The 22,731-nt window shown below is 44.7% G+C and overlaps 1 protein-coding gene across 2 annotated transcripts in view; it reads left to right on the top strand.

Annotated features, from left to right (window-relative positions):
* Nucleotides 1–5,112: 5,112 nt before the first annotated feature.
* The window catches only part of LOC121855077 (RNA/RNP complex-1-interacting phosphatase-like), a 60,221-nt gene continuing 42,602 nt past the window's right edge, over nt 5,113–22,731 (top strand). For both annotated transcript variants that reach the window (XM_042349902.1, XM_042349903.1), the window contains exons 1-2: nt 5,113–5,232; nt 5,438–5,517. In XM_042349902.1, the coding sequence (XP_042205836.1) occupies nt 5,119–5,232; nt 5,438–5,517 (194 nt within the window). In that variant the 5' untranslated portion in view covers nt 5,113–5,118. The remainder of the gene's footprint in view (nt 5,233–5,437; nt 5,518–22,731) is intronic.

Below are 22,731 nucleotides of genomic sequence, written 5' to 3' on the forward strand. Positions count from 1 at the left end.
TTGTACCACTGTTTTACCCGTTGTGTGTGTGTGTGTGTGTGTGTGAGAGAAATTTACTGATAATAAAAAGTGGCTTATTGACGACGGTATCATTTTGTTCTTGAAGTCAAGTCTCCAAACACGTCTCCATCGTCGTGTGAGGAGTTCCTCTCTCCTACCCCCCTGACACGTCCACGTCGTCTTGATCTTAAGGCTGTAGTGTATGACTCGACGTTTCTTCTTGGTGGTTGTATTAAAAAGCTGTTTTTTTTGTGTTTTTTTGCATCTCCAGAAACTTGCTTTGGTTGAGGGATCGCGAAGGTAGGCTGGTGCGTTCATGCGGTCGTGTTAGTTTAGTTAGGTGTTTGTTTGTTCAGGTGGTGGGTACCTAGACCACCGTTAGAGCACCTGTCTGTACAAACAAACGGATGGTGTCAGCCACGCCTGTGTCAATACTTATTACTTGGAGATGGAATTCCTACTTTCTCTCCATCTCCCCGCCCTTCCCCCTCTTACCTTTTTCTCCTCCTCCCTCCTCTTCTTTTCCATCCTTCCCTCCCCGCCTCTCCTTGTGTTAGTGTGTTATTGTGCTCACGCCACAACGAGTTACGCGTATGTGCAGATCTGACATGTTAATGAAACCTTACCTGACATAGTAGTGGCCGGTGATATATGGGCGGCGGTGATGAGTCTGGCGTGTGGGTGGCGACGCCCAGCCCTCTAGGCCCAGCTGCCCGCCCGCCACCCGTGAGCTGGGCGGTGTGGTGCGGATAGAGGCAGATCAACACTGACCCAACACCACCGTCCAATCATCTCCCCTTCACCCACCACCACTATCCTACCACCATCCCTTCAACCAACCACCTATCCCCCATTACCCTAATAAACCGCCTCCCCTCCGCAACCATCACCCCGGCCAACCACCACCACCAACTACTCCCCTTCTCCCCCCACTCCACCACCGAAATCACTCCTTCACAACATACGCACCTGCAACCATCACTCCATCACCATCATTGTAACAGGAGTATATTTCCATACTACTATTTAAGGCTTCTAAGCCAATAAAAACACAGGAAAGACATATACATTACTTACCCAACCAATCACCTGTCTGCTTCTGGCAACCACTATCGCACTGCCAGCTCCAAATCACCACCACTACCTCCATTACCACATCCCCACCTTTACCCCCACCACCACATCCCCACCACTACCCTTACCACCATATCCCCACCATTACCCCCACCACCACATCCCCACCACTACTCTTACCACCATATCTCCACCACTACATCCCCCCACCACTACCCTTACCACCATATCCCCACCATTACCCCACCACCATACCACCACCACATCCCCACCACTACCCCCACCACCACCCATCCCCTTACACACCGACCTCCGCCCCTCAGTACATCCTCGTAGTTCACTCTTGGCAGTTTACACTCACCTCAATTACAACAAATGAATGTAGACTCGTATAATCAACTGCACATCGACACGACCTTGTGTATACGGTACTAACACACCCAGATATAGTCACCATAAAACTCACACACAGTTACAGTCGACAACAGTTGGGTGTCTCAAGACCCAGGTGTGTTATAAAAATGGATGTATATTGACGGAGGTACACATGCTCACTGACATTACCTTAACCAACGGCAATAAATTCGTTCAGATAGAATTTTATGTACTATATAAGTCACTCCAACAAAGCTACAATAAATGAACAAATTGAGTTTTCGCTATTCAGGCGCGTTATAAAAATGGATCAATATTGTGACCCCCTTGTGGTGACGTTATTAAAGAGTGGTTAGTTACACAAGTGGTGGCTGTCACTCGAGCCTGACACACGGGGGAGTCGACCAGTATCTGGGAGGCGATAAAGAAGGTAAATCTGCTGGTATCTGGTAGTGGCAGTCTGGCTGGTAATGACGTCGGCGCTGCTGGTGTGGCGTTCCCTAGGTGACACCTCTGGCGCCGCCGCTGATTTATGCCGGGGTGGGGGGTGATCACACATGACTTGGTAGGCGGTGGAGGGTGTCCAGGTGGTGGTAATGGATAGTGTTAATGATGATGAAAATAAGCAAACAGAAGTTGACTATACAAAACTGATAAGTTTACAGTATATTGTACATATTAAGATGAAAATTAAGAATACGTGGATAAGGAAGGATGTCTGAATATAAGCTTTATTATTGGAATAACATGGAAAATAGTGGATGTCCATGTTTCTTAGTCGGTGTCATTTTGTAGCGACTGGACCTCCATGTTGGTTATGGGTAGTTACTTGACCTAGAGAGGAGAGGTGGGGAGGTAAGACACGTGACTTATCCATGCTTTCTGCTCTCATGAAACCCAGCCTGGCGGAGATGGTATGGCTGTGTCCCCCATATTAAGAACATAAGAAAATAAGGAGTCTGCAATAGGTCGGTTGGCCTGTGCATGGCAGCTCCTGTCGAGAGTTACAACCATACTCTATCGTCCATGAATCTATCTAGCCTCCTTTTAAAACTTTCCAGCGTTCCAGCACTTACTACAAAGTTGCTAAGCTTGTTCCACTCGTCTACCGCCCTGTTTGTGAACCAGTTTCTTCCTATCTCCCTCCTAAATCTACTTATCCAACTTAAATTCGTTGCTACGAGTCCTATCCTGCTCGGATATTATAAGAACTTTCTCTATATCGCCTTTATTGATTCCTTTCACCCACTTAAATACTTATATCAAATCTCCCCGCACTCCTCGTTTTTCTAGGGAATACAAGTTTAGTTTCTTTAATCTATCTTGATAGGGAAGGTTTCTAAGTCCCGGAATCATATTCAGTACTACATTATAATATGCGGTGTACCGGGATTTTTACACTGTAGCTTTCTTATACCTAACCCAACCCAACAGACCAATTTCCAGCTCGGTAGACCACATAGTAGCACCCCATATTCTTAGCTCTTCACATCCTACTTTGAAAAAGAAAATTGGTACCTAAAATTTACTGCAGCATTGAACCAAAAAATGCTGATTTGCAACTGGAAAAAAACCCACATCTTTTTTAAAAATTCTAAAAAAAAAATTGTATGGTTTGGCCATTGCCTTGTAGACTTTTTTGGACACTATCTAAAACTTATCAATTTTATTGAATATACTCTTCATTCTCTCCTGTCCCAAGTCGAGTAACATTCTTCTTTAAGAGGTTAATTCGAAGGGAGGGAGAGCGAATGACACTGAATGCTGCTGTAATTTCAGTTCACTCCTTCCTCTTCCGATCACTGACTGCACAACCTGTCGATCTGTCTTCTTTACATTAACCGCGGTTTTGTCTCCTACTCTCCGTCCCGTATCTTCTCCCCTCCTCCCCCTCTTCTTCCCCCTTTTCCGTTACCCCTCCCTCATTTACGCCTCCCTTCCTGACCTATCAGTTCACGTCACCTCCCCTTTCCTCCTCCCCTTCTCCTGCCCTCAATGACGGCCTCTTCCCCTTTCTCTTCCTCCATAACCTCCCCACCACTTCCCCCTCCCTCCATAACCTCCCCACCACTTCCCCCTCCCTCCATTCCCTCCCTCCATAACCTCCCCCACCACTTCCCCCTCCCTCCATAACCTCCCCCACCCTTCTCCTCCATAACCTCCCCACCACTTCCCTCCTCCATAACCTCCCCACCACTTCTCCCTCCATAACCTCCCCACCACTTCCTCCTCCAACCTCCCCCACCACTTCCCCTCCCTCCATAACATCCCCACCCTCCCTCCATAACCTCCCCACCACTTCCCCTCCTCCATAACCTCCCCACCACTTCCTCCCTCCATAACCTCCCCACCACTTCCTCCCCTAACCTCCCCCACCACTTCCCTCCCTCCATAACCTCCCCACCACTTCCCCCTCCCTCCATAACCTCCCCACCACTTCCCCCTCCCTCCATAACCTCCCCACTCCTCCCCCAGTGTGTTATGAGTGGGGGATGGGTGTAGACGGCGCCTGGGTGTCCGGACTGTTGATAAGGAGTATTATTTGATCAGCGTGTAAGTAATGGCGATCACACCTCGGCTCACACGCTGTTTCCCCCTCCTCTCCCCGGTAAGTGAATGATGATAGTGGTGGTAAATATAATGGTGGTTTATCATTATTATTTTCATCCTCCATTTTAATAGCTTATCGTATTTCATGATCATTATCTTGTTTGCCTCATCATTTTATTATTATTATAATTAATTTTTAAATTTTAGTAATAATAGTAGCAGTACTAGTAGTAAAAATAGTAACGTTATCAGCAGTATTGATATTGGAACAGTATTAGGGTTGTCATTGGCCAGTAGAAACACTACATAGTAACACGGTATAAGAAACGTGTCAGAAGGGAAGTTGTGTAAGACCCTAGCTGGCTCACTGGCTCCTATAATGGGAGGGAGTTTGGTCGTTACGGCTCTCTCTATTACCTGGTGGAGGATTAATAGGGATTTACTGTATTGTTGATAGTACCAGTAATTAACTGAGGGGGGGGGCGATAGACAACCAGAGTGAGAGAGAACGTTATGTGCGTGTGAGAGGAGCAGGAGGAAGAGAGAGAGAGAGAGGAGGAGGAAGAAGAGAGTAAGAAGGACAATAGAAAGGAGAGATACGGTGTAGGAAGAAGGATAAAACCTTTGCTGAGAGAGAGTAAGAAAGAGATGTTTAGACTAAATGGTGTCTGGATAAACCGAATTATATTTAATCCTTATCTTTAAACTCGCTGTAAGTAACTTTAGTGATTACCTTTAGCACAGGTAGCCAGCATAGTGTAGCAATTTTCGGTTAACAGATAATTTAAACCCCATACCTACGTTTTTTTTTTACCCACTGAGGTAGATAAACCAATTAACCTGTAATTCTCTCCCCACTGAGGTAGATAAACCAATTAACCTGTAATTCTCTCCCCACTGAGGTAGATAAACTATTTTACCTGTAATATTCTTCCCTTGTAGGTAGATGATAATAAGTCAATTAACCTGTAATTCTCTCTCTACCACACGCATATAATTAATAGTCAAATGACCCGTGTTTCTCCCCACTGTGGAAGATATGCCGACTGACCATTTTCTCTCCCCACTAGTAGACAATCTCCCCTAACCAGTATCTCCTTCTCTCCCCGGCAGACCATCATGAAGAAGGTGGAGAGAGCAGGCTGGTTCTCCCCCCGCACGCTGATGGACCACTGTACCAACCTGGGCATGGTAGTGGACCTGACCAACACTACACGCTACTATGATTCCAACGTCAGTACCAACTCCTGTCTTTGTTTTGGTATTCATATTAGTTGTTACTTTAGTTGGTGTTGTTCTTATAGTTCGTGTTTGTTGTTATTGTTGTAGACACAAGTATTTTATTTATCTTTGTGGGAAAGGAAAGTCCATGTACTGTAAATTTAAGTGAGATGGCTAGGTGTCGTGTTGGCTAACTTGATGTTCTCTCCCGGTGCAGGAGTTTTCCAACCAGGGGATCCAGCACGCCAAGATCTTCACAGAGGGGAAGGTCGTCCCCAACCAAAAGGTCGTCAACAAGTGAGTACATCATTTATTTGGCAGTGGATCAGTTTTATTGTGCCCATTAGCACGGGGGCTTCTTGCGTGTGTTACCTGTGACGTTCATCCACAAATTTGGGATGTGTGTGGCTAAATAACTCCTAAAAGGGTTTGGAAGGGTTTGGACAGGTGTTAAGGTCATCCAGGTGATGTGTTATGAAAAATTGAACCCCTTCACAAATTGTGCCAAGATAAATGTAGGTGATTTAGGTATGTGTAGTGGCCATGGCCGTTCATATTATGTGGGGTTAGCATAGTTATAGTGGCCGATTACAAGTGTACGATGGTAGATTAACTCACCTCGAGCTAAGTGGTGAATGTAAAGAGAAGGGGAAAGGTGATAAACAGAGACGGTCTTAAGGTGTGTTTATACCTGGCCAGAGGACGCCCATCAACAACAGGTGACACCATCTTTAGTTGTCACTGTGTTCGTGGTTTCACTTCATTTACTTTTATAAAATTGTCTTTAGATGTTATTAATTGAAGATTTTGTTTGTTTGTAAGTGTTTGTTCACAATTTGGTGTGAGGTGATATTATCGTGTCTGATAAGAACATTGTACTAACTAGTGTGTACAATGTAGTAGGTTACATTACGATTAGTAAATAGATGTAACACGTGACAAACAATATATTATTGTCCTTTTTCATATTTACAAGCAGGTGAAATTCTTGTTGCCTTTATACAGGTAGTAATTGATTACAGGCAGACTGGTGCACTGGAGATGAGTACACACGATCGCTCACGAAGAGAGACGTACACAGGTGATGTACTGTACACGGGGTTGAGAGGCCTCGGAGTGGGGGTACGTGGCGCCGTGGTCGCACCTTACTCGCATATATAATAAACCTGGCTGAAGGGGGGGGGGGGGGTGCGTCTTTTGTTGAAACTTTTCACGTGTTGCCTTTGAAGAGGAAGGTGCATCTCATTTGTTTTCTTCCATCTTGTGTGGTGCCGTGGTCAGGGTGAAGGAGGATTGTGTCGCTCCTCTACCTCACATCTCTGATAGGTTGTCCGCGTGTTTGATGATGCCCTTCTGGTGATGGAAAAGAAGTGGAAATGGAAACTAAGTAAATCGATGAACGAGTGACTGAGGTAGGTTACCTAATTTCCGCTTCTCCTGATAATGTTTGTTGCGCCTGATGGATGTTTGTCCAATCAGAGTATCACCTTTTGGCTTGTCCTGGACTGTCGCACTTCACGCACCAGACTGTCGCACCACTCGACCAGAAGACGCCTCACATATCACTTGGGTGTGAAAGAGTTTATCTGTACCCCCGGGCTTTCTCTCCCCATTCCTCCCGCAGGCAGGTACGAGATGATTCCCACACTTACGTCCTAATTGTCTCAGTGTCGTATGTTTGATTTATTCTCCACGTAAATGAAAGGTAAAGCTGCCTTCTCACACGCCTCTTGGCAGGTAAGTTTGGCTGGACGAGGAAGCACCACATACGATGCTTAGAGACACCCCCCATCATACTCCTCCCCCCCCTCCTCCTTCCCCCCTCCTCCTTCCCTCCTGCCCCCTCTTTCCTTCCTCCTGCCCCTCCTCTCCTCCTGCCCCTCCTCCTTCCCTCTCCCCTCCTCCTTCCCCTCCTTCCCCCATGTAGCCTTATATGGTGAATACTAAATCGAACCCATGAAAAAGGTTGTGAAATGTTAAGTGATTTTCACCCCTCAGACAGGTATTAGCCGCTCTTCTCCCGCCCTGAGAGTGTCAGAGTGACCCCGTCCTCAGGTAACACAGGTATGCCTATTACCCTCACCTCATTTTCTAGGTCATTGTGTCTCCACCAGACACACGTCTCCTCTGTTTGGGTCACTGGTTATTACAGTTATTCTCTCTCTCTCTCTCTCTCTCTCTCTTTCTCTCTCTCTCTCTCTCTCTCTCTCTCTCTCTCTCTCTCTCTCTCTCTCTCCTCTCTCTCTCTCTCTCTCTCTCTCTCTCTCTCTCTCTCTCATTTATTAGCTGTTCAATGTTTTCCTCTACATATTCATTTTTAAGTTGGGGGTGGTGTTACAGCTCTGAGTCTATACATAATTCCTTGGTGCATTTGGGTGATGCAGGGGTGCCAGCTATAAACCTTGTTTTTCAGTTGAGAAAAGGTCTTGCCCCCCCCTCCTCAAGAGTGTCTGATTTGGCCGTTGCTAACCTGTCCGATTTCGTCCGTAAGTAATGATGTATTTCTAAATGAGTTTATTCACGTTGGGATGACCGTTTTTGGCGAGATTGATACATACTGTGCATTCATAATTTCAAACATAAGATAAATTACGTATCAGTAAAACTACATTATGGCGACGAAGTGCGTATTTCCCTTCCTTGTATGTGTTGGGATTTAGGTGAGGGGAGGAGATGGAGAGGCTGGGATGTGGTGAGAGAAGGGGCAAGAATGATGCGGGAGACGAGGAATTATCTCCTTCTTTGTCTCTCTTCCTTTAATAAACATGAGACTTATGAATTACATGAAGAAAACAAAAATCTGTACATCCCCACCAGATACCAGTCACCATTTTCATTCTCAGTTGGCTGCCTTTACCACCAATCGCAGATATTTTGTGTGTGTGTGTTCCTTACAGTTTCTTTCATCCCTGTCAGTCTCTTGTCTTCCCTTATCCCACCATACCCCAGTTACACACTCTGATATCTCTCACGTCATTCTCTCAGCACCTCCACAACTAAGTGAGCTAAATGTGGGTTGTGGTGTCCCAAGAATTCACTCCTTTTGGCTTGACATTCTTGGGAGACTTGAGTAACTGACACACTTGTACCTGTAGAGTGTTACCTGGTGCTGGCGAGTTAATTGTGACCGAGATCTGTAATTAGAGAGAGAGAGAGAGAGAGAGGCGGGCCAGTGTACTTCAGTCGGTATTAAGACCTAAGAATATCACCGCCTTAACACACTCCAAAGGTAGAAACAAACACACGGGTAGACACACAGATAAGAGACCGAGTTTTGGAAGGCATATGTATCAGTATTAATCTTTAACACACACACACACATACATTTTACCCCCACCACACACACACACACATTCCCCCACACACACATACACACATTCCCCCCACACACACACACATTCCCCCACACACAATAATATTTCCCCCACACACACACACATTCCCCCCACACACACACACACACATTCCCCACACACACATACACACATCCCCCACACACACACACACATTCCCCACACACACACACCCCCACACACATACATTCCCCACACACACACATTCCCACACACACATTCCCCACACACACACATTCCCCACACACACATTCCCCTCACACACATCCCCACACACACATGGCTCCCCCACACACACATTCCCCACCCACACACATTCCCCCACACACACATAGCTCCCCACACACATCCCCCCACACACACATTCCCCCCACATTTCCCCCACATTTTCCACACACATTCCCCATTATCATTACCTGGTTAACACCAACCACAACTGTCTAGGACCCCTACTGTCCCCCCACCCTCGTGTGTTGATATACTTCTGTGCATAACTCATTTTGTCCAGCCATTATCCCTCCTCCCGCAGGCCTGGGAGGATCGTGCCAAAATTATGGTTTGTCTGTTTGGAAATTGATGATGGCTAAAGCGGGTATTGGTGGTTGTTGTTTTAGTGGTAGTTGTGGTTGTTCTGGTGGTTGTTGTTTTAGTGGTAGTTGGTGTTGTTTCGTGTTGTTACTTTTTGTGTATTAAAGTTTCATGATTGGGTTGGACCATTTCACTGTCTGTTTGGAAATTGATGATGTCTGATGGTGGTAGGGGTAGTGGTGGTTGTTGTTTTGGTGGTGCTGGTGGTTATTTTCATGGTGGTCAAGTGTTCCGTGTTGATATGGTCGTGTTTGTCAGGTTAGGTTAGGTTTAGCCAGGTGAGGTTACGTTTATTTGTATATTGTGATTAATATACAAATTTTGATTCGCTGTAGAATATTAAATTTTTGCGTCTTAAGCTTTTTTTTTTAATTGTCGAAAAGTTGTAATTTTGATGGCTGGAAAACACTCACACACACACACACACACACACACACACACACACACACACACACACTAATTTTGATGAAAAGTAATTTACTAATATAATTTTTGATTTTCCTGTCCAAGAAAATAGTTTCAGAGAATATTATAATGGAGTCGACGATGTTGGTGTCTGAGGGAAGGACAGATATTATTTATTTATTTATTTATTTGTGTATTTATTTGTTTATTTATTTATTTATTTATTTATTTATTTATTTAATTATTCATTGTAAGGGAGTGTGTAGAGAATAGGTGTACTATTTATACTGAAATTATTACCAGTACGCCTTTTTATTTCTTAACTGAAAATCAAAATAAAAAACAAGATAGAAAGAGAAAAGTTGAGAAAATATTTATAATTAGGAAGAAAAAATATGATTAAAATACCGATATTTATAATTAGGAAGAAAAAATATGATTAAAATACCGATGGAAAAAATATACGTTAAGAATGTTTCTGTACCTCAGGAGAAAAGAAATAGTTAAGATTATTAAAGAGAAAAAGAAATTCAGGATTAAAACAATAAATGGGTAATGGGTGGAGAGAGAGAAATGGGTAATGGGTGAAGAGAGAGAAATGGGTAATGGGTGGAGAGAGAGAAATGGGGAATGGGTGGAGAGAGAGAAATGGGTAATGGGTGAAGAGAGAGAAATGGGTAATGGGTGAAGAGAGAGAAATGGGTAATTGGGTGGAGAGAGAGAAATGGGTAATGGGTGGAGAGAGAGAGAAGTTATTTACTTATAAGTCAAACTAACAAAAACAAGATTGAAATATTAAATGAAAATTAAAAAAAAATATATTACTCTGGCCAAAATATTAGGGTGATAACAAATAAGGGAAGATTGGGAGAATTTTTTTTATATATACAAGGTAATTTAAAAAGAGAAAATCGTAAGACTTTAAATAATGAAACAAAGGAACTGATAATTTTTTTATGACTCCTGGAAAACAATGATTAGATTAACAATTGAAAGAGGAAAAGGAAAAAGATGGTCCATTATTCAGAAAGAAATTTTACTTTAAAGCTCACTAAAAGAAATGATAATTTAGAAATAGGGAAAAAACGTAAAGACACTGAAAAGGAAGAAGATGATGATGTAAATAAGAAACAGATGGAATGGTACAAAAGGTGAAGGGAATGATGTTTACTATGGAGGTATTGGGTTACTCTTGATTCTTGTTATTTAAAAATACTTCTTACGTCAATTACCTGGTAGCTTCGAGTCCTGTTTGCTTCTCCACACACACACACACACACACACACACACACACACACACACACACACTCCTCATAAATCAAATACTTGTTACATAAAAATACCTGGAACTTCCCAAACCTGTCAGACCCTCACACCTGGTACCTAATACACCTGTTACCCCATCACACCTGTTAATCAAAAAACACCTGATGCTTCGAATACCTGATGGCGGTGAAGGCGTCGTCGGCAGGTCATGTTGTGAACAGCTGTTGTGTGTGCCTGTGGTGTTGAGGGAGTACCTACACCTTATATGACAAGATAATTGATCGCCGTGGTAGGGCTGCTTGCATCATCTCCCGGAGTTAAGAGACCTCCGCTCTTCTAGATTATCGGGTAGCGGGTACAGGGGTGGAGTATGTGTTATTTTGGGTGACGCTTGTTCTCTGACCCGGTACCAAAAGGGGCCTTAAGAGACGGGTTTAGGACTTTAGGTGTGTGTGTGTGTGTGTGTGTGTGTGTGTGTTTTGTAGATTTGTAGATTTGTACGTGGGTGTGGGAGCTTTATACGTGTTTTGTTAAAGGCGTCATGCAGAACGTATTGTGGTAGAAGCGTCATGTAGTACGTGTTGTGGGGGGGGGCGTCATGCAGCGCGGTTTGTGGGATAAGTCATGCAACACGTGCTGTGGGTGGAGTCATGCAGCACGTATCATGGTTAGCAGGTGGCAGGGAGGGGATGGTTGAGTCTAGAGTCTCATGTCTTAAAATATCTCGTCTGTTTCCTGTTGTTGACGACACCCTTTAGTGGACCACCTCCCTGACCTGCGGCTCCTGGCGTCACGCGGAACACCTCCACCCACCTCCGCCCTCACTTAGTGTCCTCCACCTATTGCCTCCCGCCCACCACCACTGCCACCTTCGATAGCCTTTCCTCCGCCGACCTGTCCAGCGCGCCAGGTAGCTTACCACTACCACCCGTCTTAAACCTGTGCTGTAATGAACTTTTGGTCTTAATTGAATTACTTACCAGTGTTTAAAGAGAATAATCAGGGGGACATACGTGTGTGTGTGTGTGTGTGTGTGTGTGTGTGTGTGTGTGTGTGTGTGTGTGTGTGTGTGTGTGTGTGATCACCACTGGATAAGAAAACCCAAGTGTGGACATGGAGTGTGCCAGCCAGCAGGTGTACGGGGGCAGTAACAAATGTGGAGGGAAGTGACAGGTATGGGAAGGACTGACTCACGGGGCTCCAGGAATACCCCCACCGGGAGCATAGGTCAGGGCCTGCTGGTGCCTTCTGGCTGTCAGGGCCCCGGGAATACCTTACATTAAGGTGAGTCAGGCCCTGCAGGTCAAGGGCTGCCTGGGTCCCAAGTTTTTATTCCATGTGTCACATTATTATTGTAGAAAAACATGTTTCATTTATTATTATTTTATTATTTGTATTAGTATTGTTGTTGTTGTATATTAGCTAAGTTCATTAAACCTAGCGAAAGATCAGGCCGTGTAAACACTCCAAATAAGTTCGGATTTGGCTAGTGTTGAGACCACTGACAGAGACTTGTACCCAGGTCACACTACTTCCCTCTTAAGTGTTGTAAGAAGAGTAAGTATTATTCTGCTTCTGTAGGTTTTATTGTACTGAACAGTGTTAGATTTAGGAAGTTGTCTGTTACTGATACTAAGACTTAGAGAGAGGTGCTTTAAGAGCTGAGCCGCTCAACACACAACAGCCTACTTCGTATTATTGTACAACTTTTATCCTGGTAGATAATTGTATGTGTGTTGAATGAAGACTAAAGACATCACTGTAAGCTGCAGCTTTGTGTCAGTGATGTATTAAGCTTACGAATGATGTCTTGTCCTCTCGCAACTAAAATATCGTAAAATTTTTAACCCCAAAGAACAATCATCCTAATATATGCAAGTCACTTAAACCATTGCACATAATGGCAAGTTCACCGGAAGAGAGACAATATGTTTTTTATCATAAGTCAAGAACTGTTTTATTAAGTGTTAATGTTAGGCGAATGACCCTCGTGGTATTCAGTTATAAACGGTGAGGTATTTGTGGTATTATTATATATTGTCACATTTGTTTGAGGTTTTATCTGTTGTCTCTCCAGCCTGCTCAGGTAACAAGAGACACAACAGGTAACACAAGAACACACAACCTTCTACCTGTGATGTATTATTTTCCTGTGTGTGTGTGTGTGTGTGTGTGTGTGTGTGTGTGTGTGTGTGTGTGTGTGTGTGTGTGTGTGTGTGTGTGTGTGTGTTTTCTACCTGAGTCATGACGAAGGAGTGCTCTCATTTTTTCCCTCTCGGTAATTAATTTTGTGTATTAAAGGAAGAATGTGGTGATAATTATATATGCTTCTTGTTGACCTATGAAGAAGCAGGTCACTGTGGAGGTGGATGGGTCATGACTCACAGGTGGTGATGACCCAGCAGTGTCCACCCGACCTGGTGCAGCTCACCCCTCCCAGGTCAATAGATCATCACACCTGGACTCTGGCACCGGTGTGGTGTGAGAGCCAGGTGGTGTAGTGTGGGAGCCAGGTGGTGGAGTGTGGGAGCCAGGTGGTGGAGTGTGAGCAGGTGGTGGTGTGGTGCCAGGTGGTGGAGTGTGGGTGCCGGGTAGTGGAGGTGTGATTACCAGGTGGTGGAGTGTGGGTGCAGGTGGTGGGTGTGGGGCAGGTGGTGTGGTGCCGTTGGTGTGGGTGCCAGGTGGTGGGTGTGGGTGGTGGAGTGTGGGTGCCAGGTGGTGGAGTGTGGGTGCCAGGTGGTGGAGTGTGAGAGCCAGGTGGTGGAGTGTGAGAGCCAGGTGGTGGAGTGTGAGAGCCAGGTGGTTGTGATACATTCGAGTGTTGTTTTGTGGAGCGACCAGGTGTTTGGACACTGATTCAGGCTATGTTGTATAGACCAGGTAGGTGGTAGTAACACGGATTGTCTGCCAGGTGTAGACGAGTGGTAGCTGGTGCTGTAGTGTGGACCAGGTGGTAGTGTGGACCAGGTGGTAGTGTGGGCCAGGTGATACTGTGGACCAGGTGATAGTGTGGGCCAGGTGATTGTGTGGACCAGGTGGTAGTGTGGGCCGTGACCCTCCTGGTGATGGTGGTGGTGTGGGCCAAGTATTCCATGGACCAGGTGATGCTGTGGATGGGTGGTGTGGGTGATTGTGTGGACCAGTGGGTGATTGTGTGGATGGGTGTGTGGACCCAGGGTGGGTGTGGTTCCAGTGTGGGCCAGGTGATTGTGTGGACCAGGTGGTAGTGTGGGCCGTGACCCTCCTGGTGATGGTGGTGGTGATGATGGCGAGGAGCCAACATGCTGGGTGGGTGTTTTAGGGTCAGCAGGTGTGTGTGTGTGTGTGTGTGTGTACACCCACTCTCCTGACAAAGCTGAACTGTATCCCGCTACTTCCTTACACACACACACAAAGAAAGAGATCGTGCAAAGTAGTGAGAGGCATAGATTGTTATAACAAAAACAGGAGAGAGAGTTTTACAAGAATTGATAAACATCCATCGTTATTATTTTTTCTGGGAATCCCATCGTAGTTTTTTTCAGTATTATTCTGAGAAAACTTTCGTAACGTCATTATTATTCAGTATAATATAATCGTAGCGTCATCAAAAAATAAATCTTGTTTATGAATCATCGCATCATTGTGTAATTCTAAGAGAACCATTGTATCATTTTGAAGAGGTCACCTGTTCTTAAGTACAGGTCCTCAAAATTTATGTTACTAATTGACCAAACTGTTGTGATTATACTGGTGAGAGCAGTTGGGATGACGTGTGGTTATAAAGGGACATAGTTTGGGGAAGTTGGAGGTTGGGAAATGAGGTGGTAGCAAGGTTCAGGTTCGACCCTCATCCCTTTTCCTCTGAATTTCCTTGTCACTCGTCCACTACACTTGTACATACTTTGACCTTCCCAATTCCCCTCTTCTTATCATCTCTAGTTCCGTGTGTGTGTTTCTCTCTCTCTCTCTCTCTCTCTCTCTCTCTCTCTCTCACCTCCCCCTGGTCGCCACTGAGATAAGGCAACACGTGAGGCCCTTGTTAGTTTTCACTCGGGGTATGTGGTTCACCAGGTAGAGGCCGGATCTGTTCTGTCATCACATTGTTGCTATCTCCTCCTCCTCCTTGATTTTACTCTTCCTTTTACACGTCTTCAGTCTTTCTACCGCATTTTCTTACTTTCTTCGTTACTTATTCTTCGGTTTTATTCGGAATATTTGGTTCTTATCGTGTTGGATATATGAAGCATCCCCCCCTCCCCCCCTTCTCTATGTATTTTACCATCTACTGTTGCTTATGTCATTTATTTTCTCTTCTCTCCTGTTTCCTCTTCATCACTCTCCTCTGTTTTTTATTTTATTTGCTTTATCTGTCATCGTGTGAGTCTCGGCCGCTTGGTTTAACTTTGGGTACCTCGAGTAGAGTGATGTGTTGTGTTTATGTACGTTGTCGCTTTTATATCTCGAGAATCATTTGCATATCATGTTTGTATGTTGTTTTGTTTTTCGTCTTATTTACATAATGTCAGGTTTACTTATTGTGATGTGAGTGGATCAGGTGGTGGTGGTGGTGTGGGCTGTTTAGATGGTAGTGTGGGAGGGCCAGGTGATAGTGTGTGTGGTGGGCCAGGTGGTGGTAGTGTGTGTGGTGGGCCAGGTGGTGGTGGTGGTGTGGGCTGTTTAGATGGTGGTGTGGGAGGGCCAGGTGTGGTGGTGTGTGTGGGGAGGAACCCAGGTGGTGGTGTGTGGTGGGCCAGGTGGTGGTGTGTGTTGGGCCAGGTGGTGGTGTGTGGGCCAGGTGGTGGTGTGTGGTGCAGGCCAGAGTGGTGGTGTGTGGGGAGCCGGTGGTAGTGTGTGGTGGGCCAGGTGGTAATGTGTGGTGGTCCAGGAGGTAATATTGGCGGACCAGGAGCTAATATAGGCGGGCCGTGTGATACTGTGGGTGGGTCAGGTGGTATTGTGGGCGGGCCAGCAGGTAATGTGGGCGGGCCAGGAGGTAACATGGGCGGGCCAGGTTGTAGCGTGAGCTGGCCAGGAGGTAATATGGGCGGGCCAGCTGATAGTGTGGGCGGGCCAGATGGTAGTGTTGGCCATGAAGTTAACTAACTAGCTAGTAATGATGATGATGGTTGTGCTGCTGGCAGTGATTTATCGTCAGCTAAGTAATAATTTCATCTTGTTTACCGGTACAATAGTGGAGGAGTCTCTCTCTCTCTCTCTCTCTCTCTCTCTCTCTCTCTCTCTTCCACCCCCACGCCCATCACTCACACCCACGCTACTCTCTCTCCCACTCTCCCCTCACACCCATCACTCACGCCCACACCCTGCCAGTCTCCTCCATCACCCGCGCCTCCTCCTAGCTGCGTCACACCCACGCCTTTACTAAGTCGCCCGCGCCCCCCCTCCGTCACCTGCTACCCGACGTTTAGCAGGTGGGCGCCTCGCTAACCACCTTGTTGTTATACTGCCTAGTGCTTAACCCCGATCACACACAGTACAGTAGTAGTGATGAGTACAGGTGCTTTTTCTATTTTATGCTCTGGCTATTGTTATTGAAGACTATTAAAGGATAAACCAGGAACAATATTAAAGTATTAACATTTTTATCACATACTAACGAGGGGACGGGTTAAATGGTATATATATATAAAGTAATCACAGAGAGATCATTTCCAGTAGGTCTAGGGTACCATTCAACCATTCCCTGTTGTGTTTCTATACTGGAGCGATAAGAGTGGTCACAGATACTCTTGATAACAGATGTAAAACAAGTTGTACCTTTGATGTATTCTCAGTCGCCATCTGTGCTTCTGTTTGTTGTCTGTACTGTCATGATAAAGCTGGTTTGTATTAATATTTGTTGGTGTATAAGATGAATGTGTGTGTTTGTAGGTGTGTATGTGTTTAATAACGTATCTGTTGTGTAGATATTAGTGAAGTTTAGTCGTGTACCGTGTAAGCTAACGTTGAAGTCTATGGTCAAGCTATAGAACAATGCTTTCTTCTTGGCTGTATCTATTAGTCATCTATTGATTACGTAACGAGACTTCCCACGCTGTTTGATTGATTTTTATGGAACATCGTGTGTGTGTGTGTGTGTGTGTGTGTGTGTGTGTGTGTGGTAATTTTACGTGATGTACACTCAACAACACGTAGGCGATAATATGGTGAACTACGATACCTGGTGGTTGAGACGGACCCAGGCAGCTTGCTTCAGAGATTCACAGGTGGTGGGGCGCACGGGGAAGGGTGGTGATTCTCGTCCTTGGCTCATAGGGAGGAACAGGTGTCTTTCCTCATTAGATACACTGAATGTACCTGTTGTGTATGTGGGGGGGGTTAGACCGGTATGACGTCAGCGTTGAGGTAGTTAGACCCCTTCAGCTGCCCCCCATATCTTAAGATCATTTGTACAATGTCTCAAAGAATTAGACATACAAACAAGTCTCTCCCATCAAGGCGGACACGTGGCTGTTCAGGTCCTTTTTGGGTTTTGGCGCGCCATGTCTGAGTCTTGTACGTGTCTTTGGGTTTGGACATACACACACCACACACACACACTGGCGCGACGATGGACACGTGGCTCTGCGTTTCCTATTTGGGTGTAAAGTGATGGAGGCAGGGTGTTGGTGATGCGTGTCTCAGTCCGTTTATACCTACTGTGTCTACCAGTACTCTCTCTCTCTCTCTCACCTGTTCACCATTATCCCTCCCTCACCTATTCTCTTAATACCTGACACCCTAACCTGTCCACCAAAGTATCCCTAGGCGATCCCGGAGCCGCCGCTAGTCCTACCTCTACAATATATTCTCGCTTCGGCATTCGTCTGTGACTCTCCTTGATCCCGGAACCTGTCGTGTCGGCTCGTTTGTGAGTCTCGGCGATAAACTACAGGTACAGGTGTCTTAGTGGCGGCACCTGGCCGGTCCCTACACAATTGGGGAAGAGGCTGAAAGGAGGTTTTTTATGGCATCTGGCCAGTTTAGCGAGTTGAGTGGGAGGGATAAATGGCCTTTTGGTGATATTTATGCCTTTTATGGTATTATATGATGGAATCTTTACAATTTTTTAATGTTATTGTAGATGTTATTTGATGTTGTCGCAGCTGACCAGTGAAGGGAGTGGAGAAGAACATGGGATGTTTCTTAAGTTTATTGTGGCCAGTTTAGGAAAGAGGGAGAGATTTGAAGGGACTGGAATGGCAATTTGCCCTTTGAGTAGTATTAAATGTATTTTTTGGGGTGTGTGTGTGTGTGTGTGTGTGTGTGTGTGTGTGTGTGTGTGTGTGTAGACTCAGATGACAGCTGTACAGTTAAAGGAGAAACAAAGGAATTAGGTTTGAGTTTTTATGATGAAATAGAAGAAAATAATTGATTACATGTAAATTTTCTATGTGTCAATTATTACAGTTTGTTTGTTTATTTTTGTTTGCAAGTATGTTTGTAATGTATGTGTGTATGGTTGTGACTGTATGTGGTTGTTACGCCATAGTGTTGTGTATAAATTGGTGGCTGGTGCAGGTGTTGTCAGGTACAGGTGGAATCCGTTGGTATCTGTTAATATGCTGCCACGTGCTAGTCTATAATGTTGTCAGGTGCTGGTGTAAGGTAGCGTGCGTTATTCGTATAAAAGGTGTTTATGTGTGGTGTTGTCAGGAGTTGTCATGCTTGTGTAAGGTGTAGTCAGGTGTTGTTTGATGGTGATGTAAGAGGTTGTTAGGTGATGGTGTCAGGTGTTGTTAGGCGGTGGTGTCAGATGTTGTCAGGTAAGGTTCAGACACCCTCACCAGCACACCACAACACAGCCCCGCCCAGCCTGGGCCGCCGCGCCAATAACAGGGTAGTTTTTGCTGTATTTACACAAGCGCTGTGGGTTGGTTGCTGCTGCCGCCGCCGACGCCTTCTGCTGCTGCCTTTTTTAAGTGCTTGAGGGAGGAGTTTTTTTGCGTGGCCTCGTGCCCCTTGGGAGATAACGTCATAATTTTATCTAGAGCGTCCAGATGTTTGGGCGGGTGGCCTGCTTCCTCCCCGGAGCACCGTAGCTTTCGTCTACATGAAATATATATATATATATATATATATATATATATATATATATATATATATATATATATATATATATATATATATATATATATATATATATATATATATATATATCCAGTATTAAATAATAAGTTGTACTGTAGTTATCAGTATTCTTACCTCTTTCTTTATTGTTAAGTATACCCAGATTAGGTAGAATTTTGCTGTTTTACTAAATATATTAAATGAAATATTAATTTTTGGTATTTTTTTTAACTAATTTCCTTTAAGTTAAAACAATGAGAACAAAATGGTATCCTTGTTTGGCCAAAACGGCTGCTGTGTTACATGTACCGGGTGGTCCAAAAGTTACTATCCATGTACCGGGTGGTCCAAAAGTTACTATCTATTGTGCTGGGGAAAATGGTCATTCAGGATAAAGATGTAATGTTCACGTGTAAGATGGGATGTGAGCACCATCACCATCGGCGTCTTTGTCACTCATATAATTATGTCCGCTGCATTACCTCAGCCATACACAGAGGAGTCTAATGGTATTAAGTGCGGAGATGGTAGTGCCCGGGGGTCTGTGCCACCTTAGACATGTGGCAAGAGTTCATAAAGGTGAACCCAATTAATGTTTGAAAGACACCTGTGTTGATAATGTCATCTAAACGAAGGTGAGGCTCTAGACACAAGCTGAAGCACATCAAAGTAAACTGACTATTACCGAGGTGTCTACAAAGAAAGCGAAGTAGAGACGCAGGTGGGGCTCCCGTCCAGGCGTAGACCTAGGCTCCCTGATAAATATAGACTTCAATATATGCTTAAGTTTTCATCCAGAGTTCCTGGGTCAGACTCCTGGGCTGGGTAATGCTCAAATGTCCGCCTTTCGGTGAGTATTCCTGTAATTGTGGTTGATCGGCTCAGTGAGGAGGTGAACCCTTGAACCTTATCATAGCCCAGCCAGTTATCAAATGACTTCATCCAGACCTAATTAGAAGTCAACTACAAATGATGTTGTCATCTGTATCTGAATACTACGGTTATGTTGTATATGAACAGATTATAAGTTACATTTTCTTATTTGTTTAAGACTTTAGTTATACTTATGTCTGTGATCGTTGTCAGTTAATTTCACCGTGTTGTCCGAATCGGTGTCAGGAAATTCTATTGGTTAGTCTGGGGCCTACTAGGACTGGGGCCCACTAGGACTGGGGCCCGTTGGACAAGGTTACCCATCAAGATAAACAGCCTGGGTGTTGTGTTACCAGTGACTCCTTTACCTATTAACTAAGTCGCCGCCCAGGTAACTTATGATCCAGCTCATGCATTCACTGGTGTGTGAGGGAGTCATCTATGGCCCCGCTTTACACACACACACACACACACACACACACACATACACACACCCCCCCCAAAAAAAAAAACACCCTGTTGTTTTTTTAAGTCAGCTTGGTGTTTTAGTTACTGTCCCCCCTTAATTAATTGGCCTCTTACTCTTACCACCCTATTATACATACATACATATGAGGTCGTAGATATTGATGAAAATTACGATGTTAATTACTTATACTTTAGCAAAGCATTTGACAGAGTACCGCATCAAAGGCTTGGGAGAAAAGACTCATGGTATCGAGGGGAAAGGTTTAAATTGGATAAAATCATGGCTCACCGATAGAGGGTCAGCTTAGGTGGTTTTAAATCTGAGTGGGGCTGTGTAACTAGTGGGGTTCCCCAGGGGTCAGTACTAGGCCCACTCTTGTTCATAATACACATAAACGATCTAGATACTCGGATCAGCAGTGACATAAGCAAGTTTGCGGATGACACCAAAATAGGGAGGCACATTGATTTAGGGAAGGATGCAAATGCACTACAGGGGGATTTAAATAAACTGCAGGGGTGGTCAGAAAAATGGCAAATGAAATTCAACACCAGCAAGTGCAGCGTACTTAATATTGGAAGAACAAATACTGTCAATGTATACAGCCTTAACAACATCAACGTAGAGAAGTCAACTTGTGAAAGAGACTTAGGGGTACCTGTAAGCCCGGACCTTCGGCCTAGAAAACAGTACGTTAATGTTCGAAATAAGGCAAACAGAGTATTAGGTTTTATATCTAAAAGTGTAAGTAATAAGAGTGTGGAGGTCATAGTGCGATTATATTTTGCACTAGTCAGGCCGCACCTCCATTATGCGGTTCAGTTCTGGTGCCCTTATTATAGAATGGATATCAATTCACTGGAGTCGGTGCAGCGAAGAATGACGAAAATGATTCCGGGACTTAGAAACCTTCCATATCAAGATAGATTAAAGAAACTAAACTTGCATTCCCTAGAAAGACGAAGAGTGCGGGGAGATGTGATACAAGTATTTAAGTGGGTGAAAGGAATGAATAAAGGAGATATAGATAAAGTTCTTATAATATCCGAGCAGGATAGGACTCGTAGCAACGGATTTAAGTTGGATAAGTTTAGGTTTAGGAGGGAGATAGGAAGAAACTGGTTCACAAACAGGGCGGTAGACGAGTGGAACAAGCTTAGTAACTTTGTGGTAAGTGCTGGAACGCTGGAAAGTTTTAAAAGGAGGCTGGATAGATTCATGGATGATAGAGAGTGGTTGTAACTCTCGACAGGAGCTGCCATGCACAGGCCAACCGGCTTATTGCAGACTCCTTATGTTCTTATACCAGGATTTTTACGCCAAGCGCTGTAACATATTTGTGGCAGTGATTTGTGTGTGGATATCAGTTGCAGATGTCTGTTGGTTGTGGATACTTATACCGTTTATCTGTGTGGGTACTTCTCACACATGGATACATAAGTTCTGCGGGTATGTGCAGTTTGTGGACACTTTATGGGTGCACAGCGTCAGAAGTGCTAATGTGTATGTGTTTGTTGGATGGGGGGGTTGCGGGTCGGATGTGTGGATACTAATGCCTAGAGTCTTCGATGTGGAGATCATGGTGCGCTGCGCAATTGTCTGGATACCTGTCCCTTGCGGGTCAGGTGTGCAGATACGTGTAACGCTGGTCAGGTGTGTGGATACGTGTGGCGCGGGTCGGGATGTGCGGGTGGGCTGTGCATGCCATGGTGGTGAATACTCAATGAGGTCTAAGCTGATCTTTGGCCCTTCGTCCGACGCTGACGTATTAATTACCCTACCTGTCTCGTATTAGTGAGGTCCCAAACACCCATATCTCCTCTCCAGTCACCACGAGGAAGAAAACAATAACAAGTCTCCATGTGGTTTTTCTCTTACTCGCTGTAGGTGGGTCATGTACAGTGGTGGTGTACGAGGAGAATATATAGAATTGTGTACGTACGGGGAAACAGATGTGCATAGATTATATTTATGCTGGAGGCTGCTGGTACTAATAATCCGGTTTAGATGACGACTGGTTGTGTAGTCAGCCAGAACAGTGAAGATGTGGATATTATAGAGTCTATCCCCCCTAAAAATATGTCTCGATACGTCTCATTGCGGTGATTGGCCTTTTAAATTAGAGTTATTTTGATCACCGAGGGTTTTAATTTGACTAATGTGGTCTCTAACAGCCGCATGCCTCACCTCTCTCTCTCTAGTAAGGCGGCTGGGAGCTTGCGTAAGTCTCTCCCTCCCTGACAAAAATTCCTGCCTACAGCCTCGGGTCTACAACCTCACACATTTGTACGGTAATTTTCTTCCCCGAACTTGTCTTTAAGAGAATTACTTATCTGGTTAACGTAGAGTCTCGGTATAATTCTGATGGCATTTTTCCCCATTTAATTTTTGTGCTGTGGTTTTTTTTCTAGTGAGTTGGTTAGATGTAAATTAGTATTATCAGATAAGATAATTTAACATATGAATCTTGTGAATATTTAAGTCATAGGAGAGAGAAGGTCTTTGTTG

The sequence above is a fragment of the Homarus americanus genome, unplaced genomic scaffold (assembly GCF_018991925.1).
Source record: "Homarus americanus isolate GMGI-L3 unplaced genomic scaffold, GMGI_Hamer_2.0 scaffold26734, whole genome shotgun sequence".
NCBI classification, from domain to species: domain Eukaryota; kingdom Metazoa; phylum Arthropoda; class Malacostraca; order Decapoda; family Nephropidae; genus Homarus; species Homarus americanus.